The sequence below is a fragment of the Antedon mediterranea genome, chromosome 11, assembly GCF_964355755.1.
Source record: "Antedon mediterranea chromosome 11, ecAntMedi1.1, whole genome shotgun sequence".
NCBI classification, from domain to species: Eukaryota; Metazoa; Echinodermata; class Crinoidea; order Comatulida; family Antedonidae; genus Antedon; species Antedon mediterranea.
The window spans coordinates 18872296-18893264 of NC_092680.1; the positions used below are offsets into that span (position 1 = coordinate 18872296).

Sequence of the window (20969 nt, forward strand, 5' to 3'; positions counted from 1 at the left end):
TCTTTATATTATATTTATAGTGCCTTTTTTAGTATCTTTATATTATATTTATAGTGCCTTTTTTAGTATCTTTATATTATATTTATAGTGCCTTTTTTAGTATCTTTATATTATATTTATAGTGCCTTTTTTAGTATCTTTATATTATATTTATAGTGCCTTTTTTAGTATCTTTATATTATATTTATAGTGCCTTTTTTAGTATCTTTATATTATATTTATAGTGCCTTTTTTAGTATCTTTATATTATATTTATAGTGCCTTTTTTAGTATCTTTATATTATATTTATAGTGCCTTTTTTAGTATCTTTATATTATATTTATAGTGCCTTTTTTAGTATCTTTATATTATATTTATAGTGCCTTTTTTAGTATCTTTACATTATATTTATAGTGCCTTTTTTAGTATCTTGTATGTAGTATTCTTCAGAATCAAGTAAATGCAACAATTTTAAACTGTCTGTTCAGATTTTAACGTACTGTAATTCTTAATATTGTAATAAAATATAGAGCAAAAATGGTAGAAATGGGTTGACATATATATTGTAGTTAGTATATACTGTAGTTCTGGATGCAAAGAGATATTTTTTTCAAATATTGTAGTTTTTTTATATCAATTATTTATGCACTAATATTGCTATATAACTTGCCATATCACATCATGGTGTCATAGGACAAAGTTATGTCAAAAAATAAAAGTGTCGTTTGACATTTGATAAAATACGCTAATATTGCGATTGTCATCTTATAGTGTCAAATTACGAAGTTATATCGCAAAATAAAACTGTAACAATTTTCCAATTTCTTGACGAAATCTCAATACTATAGTACAGTATCATGGTAACGGTGTCATAGGACAAAGTTATGTCAAAAAATAAGAGGGTTGCAATTTGACAAATTGCTACATATGCACATACTTGCCTTATTGTCATCTGATACAGTGTCAAATGATGAAGTTATATCAAAAAATAAAACGGTAACAATTTTCCAATTTCTTGACGAAATCTTGGTACTAGAGTACAGTACATGTATTTTTTCAAAAGAACACCCAAAATACAAATGAATGTAATCAAATTACATCTATGCTTGAATCATCAAAATCATGCTTAAGAAAATATTACAGTAGAGAAAACAATTCAATATTTAGAACACTTTTATTGAGGCAAGCAATAATATAGACTGAGTATTGTGTGATTTAAATCAAATGAAATAAATACACAAAAAAAACACGCTATTAAATAGAATAGACTAAAATGATTAAAATAAGTTCACATTTTTGCATCAAATAAAATAGTATTGTATTCAGATATTCAATATGATAATTATTATATTACATTCATTATTAATTCATTTTTTGATGGTAATTGATATATTAATTATGTAATCATTCGAAAACATACAATTTACAATGCTTTTCTGCATCTAAAAGTGAACCTGTATTTAGTACTGTAAATATTTACCTAGGTTATTTACCTGGACTCAATTGCGACTTATTCAATGCTCAAACCAAAAACATTTTCAGATAATTTATTCTCTCTATTTTTAATTTATTCACCCCATTCAAACAATTTTTAAAATAATATAAAACAATATTTATTAATAATATACATATCAAATACAATATTCTCTATTTTAAAAACATGATTTAATGAGATGTTTGTCAAAGGCTGGTAAATGAATGTTCTTACAATTACATAGAATTAAATTAGCAGCTGTATCATTGATTTAATGTGATTAGGAAGCATAACCCTGTGTCTAGATATTAAGTAAAATCAACTGTAATTGTTTTGACAGACCTGCAAAAGAAGCTTTTATTAAAGGTGGTCAACATACAGATAAACCCATGGATAAAACAACGATTTGTAATAGTTGGTAACTCCATGTATAACAAAAAAGAGCTACAATTGTATCCGAAATAAATTGTACCCCCAAATTTATTGAATACAACATGGTGACTTTTTGATTTTACAATCGATCACAGTATCAAGTCTAACAATCATTCTGCACATGTTCATGCGTTTCTGATTGTGGCCAGAATGACTTGGTATAGACTTTGTCAATATACTAAAATGCAGTGAAAAATTATATATTATATTTAAATTAAGGTAAAATTGTTCAATGATGCATGTCAATTACATTTTAACAAATTTATTATCATTCCTCCTCCATTTGCTTCCGTCCTCATTTCTCTCAACATTTTGGTCCGATAATTAATTTTAGAGGGCACACAAATCATTCAATCAATGAATCAAAAATATTTCCACTTCCATTTTTACGTTGTTTATTGCGAAAATGAGCGAATAGCGCCACAAGTAGTGCGTTTTTTTTGTATACGAATAGTAAGAGGAATCTAGACTATTTTGTTACGCATGAAAACACACATAACAAACAGCAGATCTACCAGTAAACGTATGAATTTCAGTTAAATAAGGTAAGTACATAATCCGGATTGATGTCGTTAATAAAAACAAAATGATATATACAAATATTGCCCCGGGTGCAATAGAGACTGGTCAGCTGAAATGTCTGTGTATTAATAAAGGCTGTCATGTGCTAAAGTAGGTAGCAACCGAGTGAAGGTATACACATCTTTAACTCATTTTAAAATCTAGAAAAACAAAGAAAGAGTTTATATAAATACAGCCATACTGTAGTGTCTATTGAAACAATTGTAAGCTCAAATGATGTATACAGACATGTGAAAGCATAGTGCATTGTCAGCTTGTCTTGTGGCAGTTATTGATACTAATTTATAGTTACAGAGGCAACATATATTAACATTAACACTGTACTCATGTTTGAATTACAACTCAAATAGGATTTCCTAGTTCTCAATGGCTTTTGGTATTATTATAAGTTAAGAGGATACGAGATAGTTTTAACCAGGATAAACAGAAAAGCATAAGATCATTGAATTTCCTCATTAGTGAGTCTTCACTTTTTGTTATTGTTGTTGATAAATATGTCAGCTATTCCTTGACATTTTTTTTAAAACCATATTTAATGAGGGTGATCCATCCAGCTATTGTTGATCATTAGGGACCCTCAGAGGTTCACAAGACAAACATTATATACAAGATGCTTTACATAAACAAAGTCTTATTACAAGCCTTTGGGAGAGGAGTTGTAATTTAGTCCTTTGAAAAAATCCTGACATGTGACGGGACTTGAACCCAGGACCCTTGGGGTGGTAGCCAAGCATCATAACCACCAAGCCACAACTCCACATTGATGATTTAAACAAAGCAGATTTCCTAAAGTTCTTTCTATACTATCAAACTAGTTTGACAAAACAAGTGTGATGTGCCCAAATATGGACATGATGATGACATATCACTAGCATATTTGGGCATATAACTGCCATAGTTGGGCACATCACTGCCATATTTGGGCACATCACATTTTTTTGTTCCATAAAGTTTTATAGTGTAGACAGAGCTTAAGGTTGACTTACATCAATTACCACCCCAGCAGCTATCGTTGATCCACTATATCGTAACATAAATCGTCCAAGGTCTTTATAGTCTTTGTACAACTCTAAACTTATTGGTCGTGAAACGTCAATTTCTATTACGGCATTCGTTTGTTTGGTTAGACATCTGCGAATAAATATGCAACAATAAAATGACATCGATATCTTACTGTGAACGACCTTATTAAAGTAATAATGTAGGTTTTTTCCTCAAACCAATCTGGCAGTGCTTTAGTGTTATGCATAACAACATTTCTTTTGCAAAGAAAACACCTGTATTTACCTTGGTCTCTGTTTGAGTACTTCACCGGTGCTTTTATGCAATATACTTATTAGTTTTCGGACTGTAGCGGGTTCACTTAACGTCTGGTAGTGCATTAGCACCTGCACAATTAAACAAATATTCAAAACGTTTAGCAATTAAAGCAAATTTACAGATGAGCAGGAACAGTAAGCAAAAAAAAAAAACACTATGCTTGTCTACGTGTGTAAATGGCCAATATAGATTCAATGTTTTTTCCCCGTTTACAGTTTACCGCTCGTCTGTGTAAATTGGCCTTTAGGCTAATATTTTATCAAAACTATATGACAATCACTTCCTAATGAATACCGGAAACGGAAAAAGTTTGATTTCTGACTTACAATTCTAGAGAATAAAAAGTGATGTTACATAAAACAAACACTGATTGTTTTGTAATTTATAATATTACTGTATCATTCTTGGATTATTAAAAGATTGTACATATAATATAAACATATAATATATATAAAAAAAAACATTTATTAGCTTAAATTTAAATACCTGAAATCCTTTTGTTATTGGTATATCTAAATTAAAAGTAATGACTCTTGCTCTAAAACGAACACAAGACGTAATTGGTTGATCAGCACTACATAGAATGTTACCAACGCTAGAAAGAAAAACAAATTGAAACAAATCAATTTGATATTCCTATAAAGCGTGGTTCCCACTAGCGACGCAACGCAAGGACGTAACGCAACGCAAGTGCATTGACCCATCACAAGCGATGGCTTATTCGTTTGTGATTGCTAACTGTATATAACTTCGCTTGTCATTGGTTAACACGCTTGCGTTGCGTTTACGTCCTTGCGTTACGTTCTAGTGGGAACCAAGCTTCAAGATGCTTTGAATTTAAGTTGGTTAAAATGGTTGTTAATCCTCTGGCCCATAGAGTTATTACACTATCTATTATACCAGCTATGTGGTTGCTGTTGGATGTGTTGCGAGGTAATTTCCTGCATGATAGCAATCAAAAACGGTACTGGGTTTGGTCTACTAGCGTTCCTGCTGCCAACTAGTCATCCATTCACAGAAGCGTTGATGAAGCAAGCCTACCTGGTTGTGACTATAAAGTTATTACACATCTATTATACTAGATATATGGTCGCTGTTGGATGTGTTCTGAAATACAATAAAACCCCTAAAAGGGACACCTTTGGAAACAAGTGTGTAGAGTGTCCCATGAATAGAAGTTGGCATTGTGTAAAACATGTATTTTCACTTCATTTGTTATGGAAGTTTCCCCTTAATAGATAGGAGGAGTAGCTAGGCATGATGATGAATGAGACAACCCTAGGGTAGTAAGCTTAGGGTAGGCCTAGGTTGGTTTGTTTTATTTGATTTCCACAAAAATACATAAAAATAATATTTCTTTATAAAGGTCTCTAGGCAGTAGACCCCAGCTAGCTAGACTAAAAGGTATATTTCCATTAAATAAACGTTCGGGACTTTTGTTCAATTTTGTATAAATCGGTTAAAAAAAATAAAGTATAGAGCCAACTAAATCGTGTCTTATGAATAGAGGTAGGTTATAGTGTCAACAAACTTTAATAGGGGTGTAGGAAAAGAAGGGGTTCAACTGTAATTGATAAATAGAGAATAGAAACTTACGTGACATTCATCTGGTCTATTCCAGTTATTGTTAGTGTGGTGTGGTCCCCTGCACACGCCCACTTCACATCCTCTTCATGGATAAACACAGCTGTACAAACATGTGTAAATAATTAACTAAACTAACTAACTTTACGAATTAATAGACGCTTCTTATATAACTTTACAAAAAAATGTAATGACAAAAAACAAAAAGATCGACGTTTCAGAACCATCATGAAACTATTTTCAAGATCAAGTGATTAAATAATACAAAAACAACAAACACCAATGGGTGACAGGAAATACTAATTAATTGGTTAATTAACTTCAAAGATGGCCTACAATACTAAGAAATTAAGTATCAATTAAACTTGATATTGAAAATGGTATGTATACTAAAATAAACCAAACACTGTATTATTTTTAAGACTTTAATCTAATTTAAGATTATATAATTCAAGTAGAGTAATTCATATTGAAAGTGACACCACCAAATAAAGCACTAATATTTAAAATCATTAGAGTATTAAAATTACCACCATATTCTCTGTACTCTATCTCCACATATGGCATTTATGTCCAGTATCTATAATACAGTTTCACATATGTATCGCATATGGCGCCTGTATTACGTTACTGTTATGTTCCGTTATATAGGCATCACATGTGATAAATATGTGACAATGTATTATTCTCTGTACTGTACCTCCACATGGCATGTATGTGCAGCCTGTATTTTGCTACAGTTATGTTCTATAAGCATCATATGTGATACATGACACTGTATTACAGAATTTTCCTATGATGATCGACAAATTATAAATACAGTATTACTAATTACTGTCTAATATTTGGAATACCTACATTTAACAACTCCAGTATCTCCAGCTGGCATGACCACTACTTTCTGTCCAGCCTGTACACTACCAGAGACTATCTTACCACTTAGACTAAAACCAGATCCCATACCTTGAAGAACAATTTATTATAATTAATTGATACCTCAGAAGATAACCTATGAAATAATAGTTACAATCATACAGCAATCGGCTGATTTGGACCAGCTGTATTGTGAGATGGTTTGGGTTATCAATAATTTGGTATTACAAAATAAAACAATGGCAAAAATACTTGAAATAAGAAGTTGCTCATTTAGACAAATAATAAATATAATCATGTTACCTTTGAATACATCAGAAACACATAGCCTAAATGGTTTGTCTATTGACCGCTTTGGAGGTTTCAAAGAGTCTGGAAAAAAAAGTCACAAAAACCCATTACATACCATCTAAATGTTTTAAACTTTAACAACAATAAGTAGGAGTGGAGGGTTCACTGTTATAAGAATATTATCCATTTCACATTTCCTAACAAAGCACATGGCATACAAAACACTGGTGTTAATTTATGTGGAGCATCTTGTACAGTGGCATAATGCAGAGGTCAAAGGCCTCTGGTTTAGGAACCCTAAGTGGCCATCCAACGCTGGAGGCTACTGGAATTTTTTTAGCCTTTTTCGACATATTTTAATGCCTGTTTTTTTTCTCTTGACACTGCTCAGAGGCCTCCATGAGCTCCGGGGCCTCTAGGTTTAGTCAGTGAGCGCTCATAGCCGATACACCACTGATCTTGTGTGTATGTTTGGGAATGGATTATCAACAATAAGTTTGAACAGACAGTGATAACATTCATTATTGCCAATTCACCTAAATACATAAGTACATGATTTCTTTTTGGTAAAATTGAAAGTGCTCCTTGAAAAGCATACACACAAAACCTCATTAGTTTTCATATAACGTAATCAAATATCCTACCTATATATTCTAGCAAACATTTATTCTTGTACCATTGTCGTAGCAGTTTCTCATGTGTTCTTTTAGCTAGGTTTTCTCCTGTTAAGCCACTGCAAGGCACATATACTAAATCGGATTCCTGAAGTATTAACAACATTTGATAGTAAACAATTTAAAAAGATCAACTTAATAATTTAAAAAGGAATGGGGTACCATACCTATCTCATCATTAATTCATATTAGTGACTTGACTAAAAATAACAGTTTTAATAAGGAAAACATAAAAATAAATATAAACAGCAGGACAAGGATGTAACGCAACGCAAGTGAATTGACCAATCACAAGCGATGGCTTATTCGCTTGTGATTGCTAACTGTCTATAACTTGGCTTGTCATTGGTCAACACGCTTGCGTTGCGTTTACGTCCTTGCGTTATGTTCTAGTGGGAACCAAGCTTAAGGGACTCTTTCCTGTGAAACGAAGGGGAAACATGCGTCTTAACAATACAGTTGACCCTTATTAAGGGGACACATTGCTGGGTCCCAACGTATCTCCTTAATAGAGGCTCAACTGTATATAAAATGTATTAAGAACAATTACCTTAAATCCTGCAACCTGTTTCAGGAACTGACTTAATTTGTTTACAATTTCAGTAAATCTATCTTCAGACCAATCCACTGTGTCTAACTTATTGACAGCCACTACAAGCTGCGTGACCCCTAATGACCTGACAAGCATGGCATGTTCTCGGGTCTGACCTCCAGAATCAAAACCGGTCTCAAACTCTCCTCGAGTTGCATCAACTACTAATACAGCGACATCAGCCTTAAAAAGAGAAATGTGATAAATTATCAGAATATAATCCTATATGATTGTAAATCTGTCTCCACTATCACAATAAATAATGTGCTCAAATATGGTAGTAATATGACATCATTATGGGCACATAACATCTTTTTGTCGCATAAGGTTTGATAGTGTAGACAGAGTATTAGAAAATCAATTTGTTCGTCAATTTTGAGATTTTTATTTTTAATGTAAATAACATTTAAACAAATTTCAAACAATACACACTACAACAAGAACAAGTTAAGTATCCAACTAAACTAAAATTAAACTGATTTTTATAATAGCATTTATTTAAAAAAAAAATAAAATCAAGAAATTAATAAAAGTGAAGCTTACCTGTGCAGCACCTGTGATCATGTTTGGTATAAAATCTTTGTGTCCAGGTGCATCAAGAAGAGTGATTATTCTGTGCTCAGTCTCAAACTTATTAATACCCACATCCATGGTGATTCCTCTACACAACAAAAAACACAATGATTATATGAATGACATTTTGAAGAGTTAAATCGGTCTATACTAGTATAAAAGGATAGCAGGTTTATTAGACAACTGAACTTTACCTATACATAGGGAAACTCTGTAATACAGCATCTTATGTATTTCTCATGTGATGCCTGTATCATGGAAGGTTAGGTTACCAGTTAGGTTATGGTCTAAAATACAGGCTTCACATGTGATGCTGTATCATAGAATTTGCCTATGATACAAGGCAAATTAATACCTCTGTCTTTCTTCACCAGTTTCATCTAAAACCCATGCATATGCAAATGAGGCTTTGCCTTGTTTCTTTGATTCTTGTTCATATTTATGCATTGTTTTTTGGTTAACGTTACCCAGCTGGTGTAGCAAGTGGCCCATCAATGTTGACTTGCCCGCATCTACATGCCCGATGACTACAAGATTTAGGAGTGGCTTGCCAGATTGCCTTTCTTCAAAGGCCTTAGAAATGTCTATGCTCTGCGAAAAAATAAAATATATCTTCTGTATATTTTTTTCGTATTCTTATCTCGATTACTACAATATCTGAAATTGACATAGATCTTAGTATATCCATTTAAAAGCTTGATAGTCCAGTCAAAAAATCACCCTCACCATGGTATAAAGTGCGCCCTCATTTAAAAGCTTGATAGTCCAGTCAAAAATCACCCTCACCATGGTATAAAGTGCGCCCTCATTTAAAAGCTTGATAGTCCAGTCAAAAATCACCCTCACCATGGTATAAAGTGCGCCCCCATTTAAAAGCTTGATAGTCCAGTCAAAAATCACCCTCACCCTGGTATAAAGTGCGCCCTCATTTAAAAGCTTGAGTATTTATACAAAAGTAAATAACCACCATAAGTTAACAATTTTCTTTTATAGAGTGAAAACTATTATTATAAAAATGATTACCAATTTGCCACTTTTGTTTTTTGGAATTGTTGATCCTGCCATAGAGAGCAAATCTGGTGTGCTTCGTACTGTTGGTAGCTTTGGATGTCTGAAAATGTAAAACAGTTAAAACTGTTACAAGTAATAGTAGGTATATGCAAAATAAGGATGTTTGGAAACAGTGCTGTGAGGCTATAAATCAGGGTTCACACATACTTTTGTTTATTAATTTCCATGACCTTTCCTAACCAGAATAAAGGCCAATTTACACAGACGAGCGGTAACGGTATGTGTGTGGTAGGCTACTGCTCTAGGCCTACTGACAGTCAGTCATATTAGGCTAGTATAGGTCAGCAGTGCTTGCAACATGCAGTAGCCTCAAGGCCTACAAGCACCTACTTTCTGCCACACTGCTCGCAAATTCCACGCGCTGTGTAAATGGGACAAGCTACACGGTTTTTGCTTACCATTACCGCTTACCATTCGTCTGTAAATTGGCCTTTATGACGAATTCAGTCCTGGAAATTACTTATAAGAAATAATGTCAGGCTTTTTCCAGCTTTTCAATGACCACACACATGAATCCTGTAAAATGCTACTTACGCCAATAGCTCTGCCTTTCTTCCAGAATCCACAGAGAAGCGCTTACCCATTCCTGAGTCATCAGAGGTGACATTAAAGCCCCTGGTGACACTCCTTGTGGGAGAGGTGACATTCTTCTTGGTGGGAGGGGGCTGCAAAGGTACAGTAAGTGCACTATCTGATGTTGTAACATTCACGCCTTCAGAGAGAATGGTTAAATAGAAACTAATACATATTTAATTTAGATAAAACATGAATGTGATTAAATCATGACTTTTATGAATAACAAATAAATACTGTAATAAATTAAAAAATTTAAATATAACAATTTTCTATTTCATTCTTAAGGGCCACAAGGAAATATGTTTGACCATTGGTTACTTTTTGTGCTACCCTGAATTCATTCCTATACTATTTTTTAATGTTATTATTGTTTTGAATTCGAATAAAAAAATGGAAATTGAAACCCAATTACTAGTCACTAATTCTATTAGCCTAAACGATAGGAACATTTTGTGCTCAACTTAAAATCTGTTAAGTATGTTTTCTAATCAAATGGTAAAACTTGTTTTGAATGATGAAAATGCCAAATTTTTAAAAAGGATAATCCTCTTTTCACCTGTGAAGTGAAAAATGATTTGATATTGTGAAATATGATCTTTACTCTTCTAGGTCCAATAAAGTGAAATATGATCTTTACTCTTCCAGGTCAAATAAAAAGTACTCTTTGTGTGTATTAATTTGATTTATCAAACAGCTACAACAAAATGTCCTAACAATACTTACTATCTCCCTTGGTTCTTTTAAAAGCTTTACTTTGTCTTTCTTTAATGATGTCATCAGGAGAGGGAGTTAAAAAATCAAACGGAACAATTGCTTTATAACTTTGATACAAGTTCTCTGACAACTGCCTTTTATATTGAAATGTGTCAGCGCATGGCAGCTCTGGTGGGCTGAGTGACTGATGGTAAGGTGATGTTGACAGTGACTGCAGATGTCCAGGAAGAACTCTGGTTTGAAGTTCTGCACATACAGCTTTTGAGAAGGCAGACATCCGAGCCATCAGAGCTGGTTCGGATTCCTGTTCGTTAAAAATCTGTGGAATGATTTTTGGTTGGTTTCCTATTTCGACTACCATCTGGTCTTTTTCTTTCTGGTGACCTTTCTGTCGTCTTCTTCTAGCATTTCTTGGTCGGTGAGTCACTGTTTCTTCCGGACTGCTACTGGATTGACAGTCAATGGTTGACTTCTTAAGAGCGATAATACTGGTTTGTGTAGTCTTGGTAATTTTAGGTACAGGAATTGATTGTTCTTTATTAAGGTGAGTAGTCGCTAAAGCATTCAATGACGCACCACCTCCAGGTGAACCAAATTGAACACCTCCAACAATTTTATTTTGAGGACTACCCGACAGATGATTGGAAGCTAGTGCACTTAATGATACTGCTTTAGCAGACGTTTGCCCATTTGAATCTTTTTCTGAACAGCTTTTCCCACTGCTGTGAAAGCGTACATTAGCTAAGGCAGAAAGTGATTGCCCTCTGCCAGGGTTAGCTTTAGGCCCAGAGCCTAGATGCATTTTAGCCAAGTTGCATAACGGTGTTGCACTAACATGCCTAGTCTTTTTACCTAAATTTGCTAATGGTACAATTTGTCCTCCTAGCCCTTCTTTTCCCAATGTAGTGCCATCATAAGAGCCAACTTCCTTATTTCGATTTCCTTCTTTTCCTTTTAATTTACTTTGATTCAAAAGGCTGACAAGGGAAGAAGTAGGCTTAGGTGGGGAATGAAGGTTAACTACCGAGCTAGGTGGAGTCATTAAACCAGAAGGATTTAACAAAGAAAAACCTAGGCCTCCTTACCTTATACCATAGCAAAAGATATCAGCAGATGAGGTATTGTGGGAAGGTCGCAGTGTGGAAGGCAGGCAGGACAAGTAGAGGAAAACATGAAAAGGAAACAAAGATGCTTTCAGTTAGCAAAAACAATAAATTAAAATATTGAAAACATGTTGAATATATATTTCTATATCAACCAAATGGTATATAAAAAGCATGAGTGCCATTCTTTAACCTTGATCATGAGAAAATTATGGGATGCCAAGGATTATTAATAGTCATCACAACCCATAAACATTTTTGTCTTTGTAAAGAAAACTTTTCATTAAAAATTTAATAACTAATTCGTTAGATGTGATTGTACCTTATGCTAAGTACATATTGAGAAAAACTAAATTGCAAGTAATACTTTGGTGGGACTCGTACCAATGACTTCCTGGTGATAAACATCTGAACATTAGTTTGATTAGCTATGTTAATTGGTCAGATGTACTCTTTTACTCCGGCGTATTTGTTCTTTATACAAAATTCTTAGTATAAAGTGCTATTACAATAGAGTAGGATAACCAAATGACCAATTTACCATGGTATTGCTAGGCAAACATCATAAACAACTTACTGTAACTTTACTGACAAGAAATTGGCACCTGTATAAAGCTCAAACTTTATGTGACAAAAAATGTGATGTGCCCATATACGGACATGATGTCATATCACAACCATATTTGGGCACATCAAAACAAAAACAAAAACATTTAGTAAACGTTATGCTATACCAACCTGTTCTTTGTGGGTTCTTAGGCTTAGCACCTGGTCCTAGGAGCAAGACATCTGGTACCGGTTTCTTACTAGGTTCTTTAGCTTGGGTATGCAGAATAGAATCAAGAGCTTTCTCAAGGTTGAAATTGCTTTTGATAATCATATCTGTCATAATATGCTCTGGTACACTATCACCCATTACATTGCGAATGCCATCTATGCAAGAGTTTAAAAGAGCTGAAAAATACAAATGCATTTGAAATTGTCAGGTTTAAAGCTGTCTACACTATCAAACTAGTTTTAACAAAAAAGTGGGATGTGCCCAAATATGGTAGTAATATGCCAAAATATGTTAGTGATATGACATCATCATGTGCATACACTATACGGGCACATCACATTTCAAAGTGTCATAGTGTAGACAGAGCTTTAGTAAGTCAAAGAACTGAAATTAAGACAGAAGAATTTTTGTTTAAAAGAGTCTCACATAGCTTATTTAAAGCAAATATAACACTTCAGTCCTACCCATACTCCAATGTATGTAACAATTTTAGATGATTATTATTTTTTTTTTACTGTAGTTATTATAATAGTAGTCTATTATAGATAAAATAAATGTGCTGGTTATATTACCCTGATCATCATCACTAAGCTTAGGTCTTTTGAAGTCTTTAGAATCTTGCAGTGGTTGTTCCTCTTCACTTTCATTGGCCTTTTCTTCCTCTTCTGCATCTCCTTCTCCTATCTTATCCAAATAATGTGATAAGCTAGTGTCATGATGCCCACGATGGAACATAAACTGACGTTCTGAAAGAAAGACGAGAAATCACTTAAAAACGATCAAAATAAGCCGTCTCTAACTAGCTAGGCCTAGTGCCTTCTTTCATGAGCAGCCTGATTGCACCATCTGATATTCTACTACAGTAATTGAAGTTTCAACACTTACCCGTCGAGGGTGACACACCAACACCATAATCATCTTCTACTGAATGCCCATAAACATCATAGTAACCATCATACTCTGAAAGAAAATAAAATTACTGTAGTTACAAAGGTACGTATAGCCAGGGTCAGTGACCGCCAGACTAATCTAGTTAGTCTAGGCCTATATTATAGCTAGGCCTAGTAGGCTAGTAGTAGTAGAGTAGGCTCTACTTTTTATTTTCATTTACCAATTTGAAATTTTACAAAAAAGGGAAAGACATTGGAGTTGGTTGTATTATAACGTTCATTTAATGTATTTATTATGCCTTTTAGCCCAGCTAGCTGAAGTCTACTGCTTTTTGAGACCTTAGGCCTACCCTCTACTAGGCTTGCCTCGTTCATCATCATGCCTAGCTAGAATGGCTAGGCCTAGGCCCAACCTATCTATCAATCCTAGCTACCTCTAAGATTAAGAAGGCCTCAGACAGAGGCCTACTAGGAGGAGTAGGTAGGAGGCTAGGCTAGCTAGCCTAGCCCACGTCACAAAATGTTACGGTGTTATAACTTATGGTTACCTTCTCCGTAGTCCATGCTACGGACATTTCTATGTCGTGACATTTTGCACTATTTAAACTGTTTATATTGCAATGAAATCCATTTATTTTAACAGCCAATATACTTGTCTGTATTTTGGAGAAATTTCCAGGATGGTACATTTTGTAGTGGCTGCCATTTTAAAAGGAAGTGCGCCCTCTAGAAGAGAATTGAAGTTTGTATATGATGGGCATAGCAGCAGCCTGGATGAATCGCACATTTCAACCCCCTCCCCCCGCCCAATAAAAAAAAACAGCAATTGGATGACATGTAATTTAAGCCAAATCAAAATAATTTTTGCTATCTTCAAATACACATAATTACAATAACAAACATGTACTAAAATAAGGATACGGTACGATTTTTAAAACCAAAATTACCAAAATAAAAAGGAAATATTACACAGATAAAATTCATGGAATAAATATAAATAGGCCTAGGCCTACTGTAATAAGATAATGAAAGTAGGCTATAACCATCATGAGGAAAACCGTTTCTCTATTCAGGGGATACTTTGTTGGGTCGTCCAATCAATCCCCGGTGTTGTTCCCTGTAAGGGTCCTTGTCAACATTTACTCATCTAATTATCAGTAACGTGGTAATTAATAGAATATTTCCGGACACGTGACAGTTATGAGTTATTGACTAGAGTTCATGTCGTCAATTATTTATCAGGAGATGTATCACTTAATTCCGAACCTGCTTAATTGCATGATCGCAGCAGATTCATCTCATGTATGCTTTGTTCAACAACAACAAACTGCAAAACTCCGAATTTAATGTCTTATTTATTTATAAATAGGCCTATGTGGGTGTCTATTTTGATGTCTGATGCCCGGCCTGATGCCCTTATTTTTCCTTTCCTAATGACCATCTCTCTCACCCCAAATTATTTTATCACTAGCCTACGTTATAGGCCTACGCCCCTTGTCAATACACTTTCTTCTATACAATTAATGGAGTAAATACATTAAGCATAATTTATATTGTCTTTCTAATATTTTAAACTTGTTTTAAAATATGATTTTGTGTGTGGCCTACATGTGGAAAATAATTGAAGATGAATATTCAGATGATATCAACACGAGTAACTCTTATTTTACAATTCACACAAAACGAATTATTCCGGAATAATCAAAACAATTGTTTAAAAACTAGATTTTAATTCGTCACTTTTACGAATTAATGTGATCTTTGTGATAGAAGATAATTTTACCGACGTTCTACGAATAAAATTAAGATTTGATAGGCTGTACTCAATCTTCCTCCTATGCGCATGTTTTTTTGTTTTGTTTTTATTTTATTAATGAGCTTTCTTAACACGTTCACTGCCAAGGCATTTTCCGTAATTTCTGTCCCAGTGCCAAGTCCCGTTTACATATTAAATTACAGTTTGAAAGTGTAACATCTGGTCACAGACTATCATGATGTCATTCAAAATACGATGGCGGGAAAAACCGTTGAGACGTATAAATACGTCACTGGCAATGGTCCAACAATTTTATTGACTTTGCCAGGAACGTAAATATACGTCGGGGATTTTCCGCGCTAAAATCGGTCAAACCTATCATCGAGAGATAAAAACAGTAAACCACACTGAATCATTTCATCCTTTATTATTTTTATTTACTATTAGCGCAATTTATGACATGTTTGAGATGATTATATTGAGTGTGAGGGCGCCATCGTATCAACCATATTCAATGCATGAGGGAATAAACACAAACAAACATATGACATTTATTTTTAGATTATCGTTTACGTACATCATTCATAAACTGCCATGCGATAATTCCTGTTCCAATCACCACTGCCAGCGATTCTACATACAATACAAAAGTGCTACGATTTTGACGTAGTATTACGTCTTGGCAAGTAGCGACACGCAATTTTTGACGTATAAATACGCCGTGGCAGTGAACGTGTTAATCACATTACAACCGGATACAAACAGGAGATAATAGGAGATTTTAACATTTAGAAGTTCTCTTTGTATTTTTTGTTTAATTTGACTTCAAACGGGTACCGCAACCAACCAGGTACGGATTGCTCATCACCAACAATAATATAACAGATAACAAAGATGTAACGCGAGGGTTAAAGACTCAACGGAACCACAACATTAGCAAGTCATTGTATTCAGAATTTGCTAACTTCATTGACCAATCAACACTCATTGTCTAATGTACGTCATGCTGTGTTATAAAACTTGTTGTTTTTAAAATAGTAAAGGCCACATTATTATATACCAAAGTAGGTTTAAAATAAATTCTCTATTGTAAAACTCTCAATTTGAAAAATTCGAAAGACACACACAGCATAGGCCTAAATTTGATTTTTTTTAAATTAAATTTCAGGGAAATTATGAAAATGATCACCTATAATTCGTCAAAGTGACGAATTAAATGCTAGTTCTTCGTATTATTTCTCTCTGTGTAACAATTATCTCAAAATTTCACAACACAAATACCGAATTGATACAATCTTTAGTCGAAATATCGATGGTAAAACAGGTAAGAATAATTAATGTATACATAATTTCAGTTATTCGCGTGATTCCATGGCCTGAAGCTCTGCCTACACTATCAAACTTTACATCTCCCTGTATGGACATGATGATGTCATATCACTACCATTTTGGGCATATCACTAACACACTTTTTTTTGTCAAACTAGTTTGATAGTGTAGACAGAGCTTAACGTTGTCTTACAGATAACAGTATGGGCAGGAATGGTCGTTGCATGTGGCGATTGATAGCGGTACTTGTGGCAATAAATAAACTGTTAACGATTCGACGGGATCATATCGAATTATCAAAAAGACCCGAAAATAAGCTTTCGGATTAATAACACTTTTAATCGTTTAATTTTAATCTTTTAATTAATCTCTTAATTCGTAATTTCCGCATACAATCAAAAGGTGTAAAATAGGTCTATACTATAAAATTTAGTGTAATGAAATATTTTGTTTAACGCCCTCTATTAAATCTAACTTTGTAACATTCTAAAGCTCGTATCTACTGTCAAACTTTATGTGACAAAAAATGTAATGTGCCCAAATATGGACATGATAATGCCATGTCACTACCATATTTGGGTATATCACTACCATATTTAGGCACATCACACTTTTTTGTCACATAAAGTTTGATAGTGTACTGTAGACTGTCTTGGAATTATTGTATTGTTGTTAGGCCATATATCTTCTGTTACCAAAATTAACTTGTTGATTATCAGATGATTTTGTCACTGAACTTTAAGACACGTGTTATACACACTTCGATTGTATCGATGTTTTCAAACAATTTGTAATTAAATGTGTTTTCCGACCTTAATCAAAGTTGCGATGTAACACACGATCAGGTAACTGCATTGTGATGGTATCAGGTCACGTGTTGGTTACAAAGATAATTATAGAACAGTAATAATAGATATGATAAGATCTAAAAAAAATAATGCCTGATAAACCTGGGACCTATACATTTATAGGTCCATGGATGAACTATAGCCTCTTTCGATCTTAATACTACCGTAATAGCTATTCTAAACAATATGCTACCGGCGTTGTATTATTTAATACTGTATTATCAAATTATAGCGTTATCTGTTCTGCATAGGCCTTGTTGGGCCGCTTAACATGATATAACTCTAGGCCATATGAAACAAGTAGTAGGGGGCCTAATTGCAGTGAAGAACAACAGAAAGAGGGGATCATTTCCTTTTCCCTTTGGACACCCGCTCGCTCCGTCCATTGTCTGATTACATCCTTGAATGAGGGTTACGGAACTTCACATGTTACGTTACCAAGTTCGGCTCTATATTGTTCTATTGAATAATCCACAATGACAATTGTATTCAGTAATAAGGCGACGTTCTTATTCAGTATTTTCGTTAAGTGTCCCGACCAAGGACCAACGTATTACCGGCATTTAGCAAATTTACCTTTGAGGTTACCGATGATGAGTTACTCAATTGTGACGATGTGCTTAACAATTAGGTGAACATACATCGATAAGAAAAGTAATTATACCTAATTGGAGGGCAGGATTGTATCGATTGATTTGTGAAGAATTTAATTTATGTACAATTATCGAAACATTGCATACTGCGGGTGCTTACGATTCCCTTAGAAGTAGGACTAAGTCAGACCGCAGAACAGGGCCAAGAAGATATACTTATAATTATATTCCTGAAGAAGAAATAAAACGAAACAAACTAATTCTTAATCTTAACAATGCATGCATGAAGGTATGTGACCATCGTATACTGAGGCTCAGTCTCAACCTCTCACGACATACTCAGAAGCAATAAACGGTAAAGTAACATTCCGTAAAACTAACAAACAAAAAACACCAAATGTTCATGTTATGCCATTGCATGCACCCTATTCTATTTCCCACTTTACAGACCGTAAAAGCAGGGGGATTTCATAGAGAACTATACTTAGCAGCTCTATTTTTCTTAGCTTTTACCTTAGCTCCACCAAACCATGTTGGGGCTAAGAAAATGGAGACTCTTATATATTTGATTTCATATTTCAAAATTATAGGTGTCATTTTCGGGGGCCTAATAGCAGCTCTATATTTTCTAAATGTATATAATTTGTGCACCCTCCCAGACAGCAACCAATCTACACCTCTGAATGAGATACTAGAAGAAGGTTTAAAGAGTTAATGCCTGTAAAACTGATCTGATTGAGATATTTATTGGTTGAATAATTCTACGTTATTTGTTTGTAACGGTAGGCCTATTCACTTTATAAACGTATTATGTTAAACAAATTGAAACGGAGACACAAACAGTGCGAACAACTTTATAAAGAAGGCGTCTCCACATGTCCTTGGGACTAATATATTAACGTGAAATCTACTAATAATAACGAATTCAGTGTAATTTAGGTGACGACAATTTGTAGCTATTATTTATGAAAAAAATTAAAATCAGATATCCGGTGTTCCGGTAACGGGCTGTATCAGATACATTGTTAAATGAATTTGTCCAACTGAAAGACCAGAAGATAAAAGACCCGATGGAGACAAAGTCTTTACAAAGCAAATCTGATTTAAAATCCGATGAACTGTTTTTACAATAGTATGTTGTACAGTTTAGTTTAAACCCATTATACAGCGACAACTCCTATCAAATGGAACAATACCGAAGTTTGTGTAAAGTATACCGCAATTGATCCCTGCTATTTTGAGCGAGTGTTGCTTGAACTAATCCCTTTTGGAACACATCACCGTACAAATTACGGCTGATCAGACAAGTGCTTAACGTAATAGTGAGGTACCTTCCCCATAGGGAGGTAATCCACTTCAAAATTAACAAATACATCATTACTGCTAAAGCGATATAAGCAGATAACATTTCATAACTGGCTTAACTATTTTGCGTTATCAAATTATATCGAAGGATATATTTACTCATGAATTGGCAATTCGTCCGAATGAAGCTTTCGTGAGACCAGTTTGGAGCCAATAAGTAGTAAATGGCCAATAAATTATAATCAGTCATTAAATTACTATGGACAACTGAGCATTTAGTCATTCTTTACCGTACCCGTAAATTGTTTTACTTGGGATTACTTTTTTTATTTTTTTTTAGTCAAATTATTTTACGGACGTGTTTCGGTTTTATTACAGAAGAAAGGTTCGAAAACTTTAAACCATGGAGGTAATAAACCATTCTCAAAAACCAATCTTTGGAATGAAAAACTTGAATCTACTAAATAAGAAACCCATTATTCTGCCGTACCTCCATTCAGTCATAAAATGCAGGTGTTACGATGATCTTAAGTACTTTACTATATAGTGTTGTGTATATCTGCGGTGTGTCTATTTACAGACAGACGAATACTGGTACGTTTTAGTTTATAAAATAATAATGTAAGCCTATAACATAGGCCTACCGTAGTGTTATATATTATACATTTCAGGAAACATTTTATGTAATATTTCCGTCATCTTTTTCTTTAAGCTTTGGTTCCCACTAGAACGCAACGCAGCGATGTATCGACGCAAAGTGCTGTATTGCGTAATCACAAGTGGGAACCGACGACGCAATAGTGCTGAAAACATCGCAGGTTTGATTTCACGCAGGCGGGGGCAAACGCAATGAGTGTAAAGCTTGGTTCCCACTAGAACGTAACGCAAGGACGTAAACGCAAGGCAAAGCTTGGTTCCCACTAGAACGTAACGCAAGGACGTAAACGCAACGCAAGCGTTTTAACCAATGACAAGCGAAGTTATAGACAGTTAGCAATCACAAGCAAATAAGCCATCGCTTGTGATTGGTCAATTCACTTGCGTTGCGTTTAACGTCCTTGCGTAGCGTCGCTAGTGGGAACCACGCTTTAGGGCATTTTCTTACGTTGCGTAGATTGCGTTACGTTGCGTCGCTAGTGTGAACCATGCTTTAGTAATCGTTTGTCAGTTTTTACACACTTCACACTTTCAACGTTAATCTAGAACGATAATAAATGCATCCAGTGTTGTCCATCAACAATTTTGTCACGTAAAGTTTGATCAAGTCTTAAAGGCATTTGGCCATCATTTTAATCAATGTCCATACTTGAAATCCGTCCATTCATTAAATGTCCATACCTGTAATATACACTAAATAATTTAATCCATTCAAATTCAGTTGTATTAGAGAGACGCGGTCATAATAATAGTTGAAACACAATTGAAATGAAAATTGTAACTTATCAACGAAAACAAAATTATGGATGGTCAGAATTTGGAAACATTAAGGCCTAGGTCTTCTAAGATATGGAAATACAAAAAAACGTTTAATTTAATTAATTGAACAGTATTATTCATTTGAGCGTGTTGGTTCCCAATAAGACCAACGGAAGGAGGACGTATTAGGCCCACAACAAGGAAGATTCGGATGA

At 34.3% G+C, this 20969-nt stretch overlaps 1 protein-coding gene across 3 annotated transcripts; it reads right to left on the reverse strand.

Annotated features, from left to right (window-relative positions):
• Positions 1-2257: 2257 nt before the first annotated feature.
• LOC140062237 (HBS1-like protein) lies at positions 2258-14223 on the reverse strand. Of its 3 annotated transcripts, XM_072108361.1 has the most exons (18): positions 14056-14223; positions 13503-13577; positions 13190-13363; positions 12578-12793; positions 10746-11816; positions 9981-10158; positions 9399-9486; positions 8731-8966; positions 8346-8463; positions 7761-7985; positions 7181-7298; positions 6549-6617; positions 6231-6335; positions 5385-5475; positions 4275-4383; positions 3756-3856; positions 3455-3599; positions 2258-2608 (listed from the first exon to the last, which is right to left on the reverse strand). In XM_072108361.1, exons 1-18 carry the CDS (start codon positions 14096-14098, stop codon positions 2597-2599), a joined length of 3174 nt encoding a protein of 1057 aa, XP_071964462.1. In that variant the 5' UTR covers positions 14099-14223; the 3' UTR covers positions 2258-2596. The 3 variants fall into 3 exon arrangements, with proteins under 3 accessions (XP_071964462.1, XP_071964464.1, XP_071964463.1); XM_072108363.1 differs by lacking the exon at positions 10746-11816; XM_072108362.1 differs by lacking the exons at positions 13190-13363; positions 13503-13577; positions 14056-14223 and having other exon boundaries at positions 10746-11821; positions 12578-12644.
• Between the last annotated feature and the right edge of the window lie 6746 nt (positions 14224-20969).

Coding starts and splice junctions, on each gene's coding strand:
- LOC140062237 (XM_072108361.1), bottom strand. CDS start 14,098: ATGTCACGACATAGAAATGTCCGTAGCATGGACTACGGAGAAG. Junction 11,817..12,577: donor TAAGAACCCACAAAGAACAG/GTTGGTATAGCA, acceptor GTATAAGGTAAG/GAGGCCTAGGTTTTTCTTTG. Junction 8,464..8,730: donor ACTGGTGAAGAAAGACAGAG/GTATTAATTTGC, acceptor TTTGTTGTGTAG/AGGAATCACCATGGATGTGG.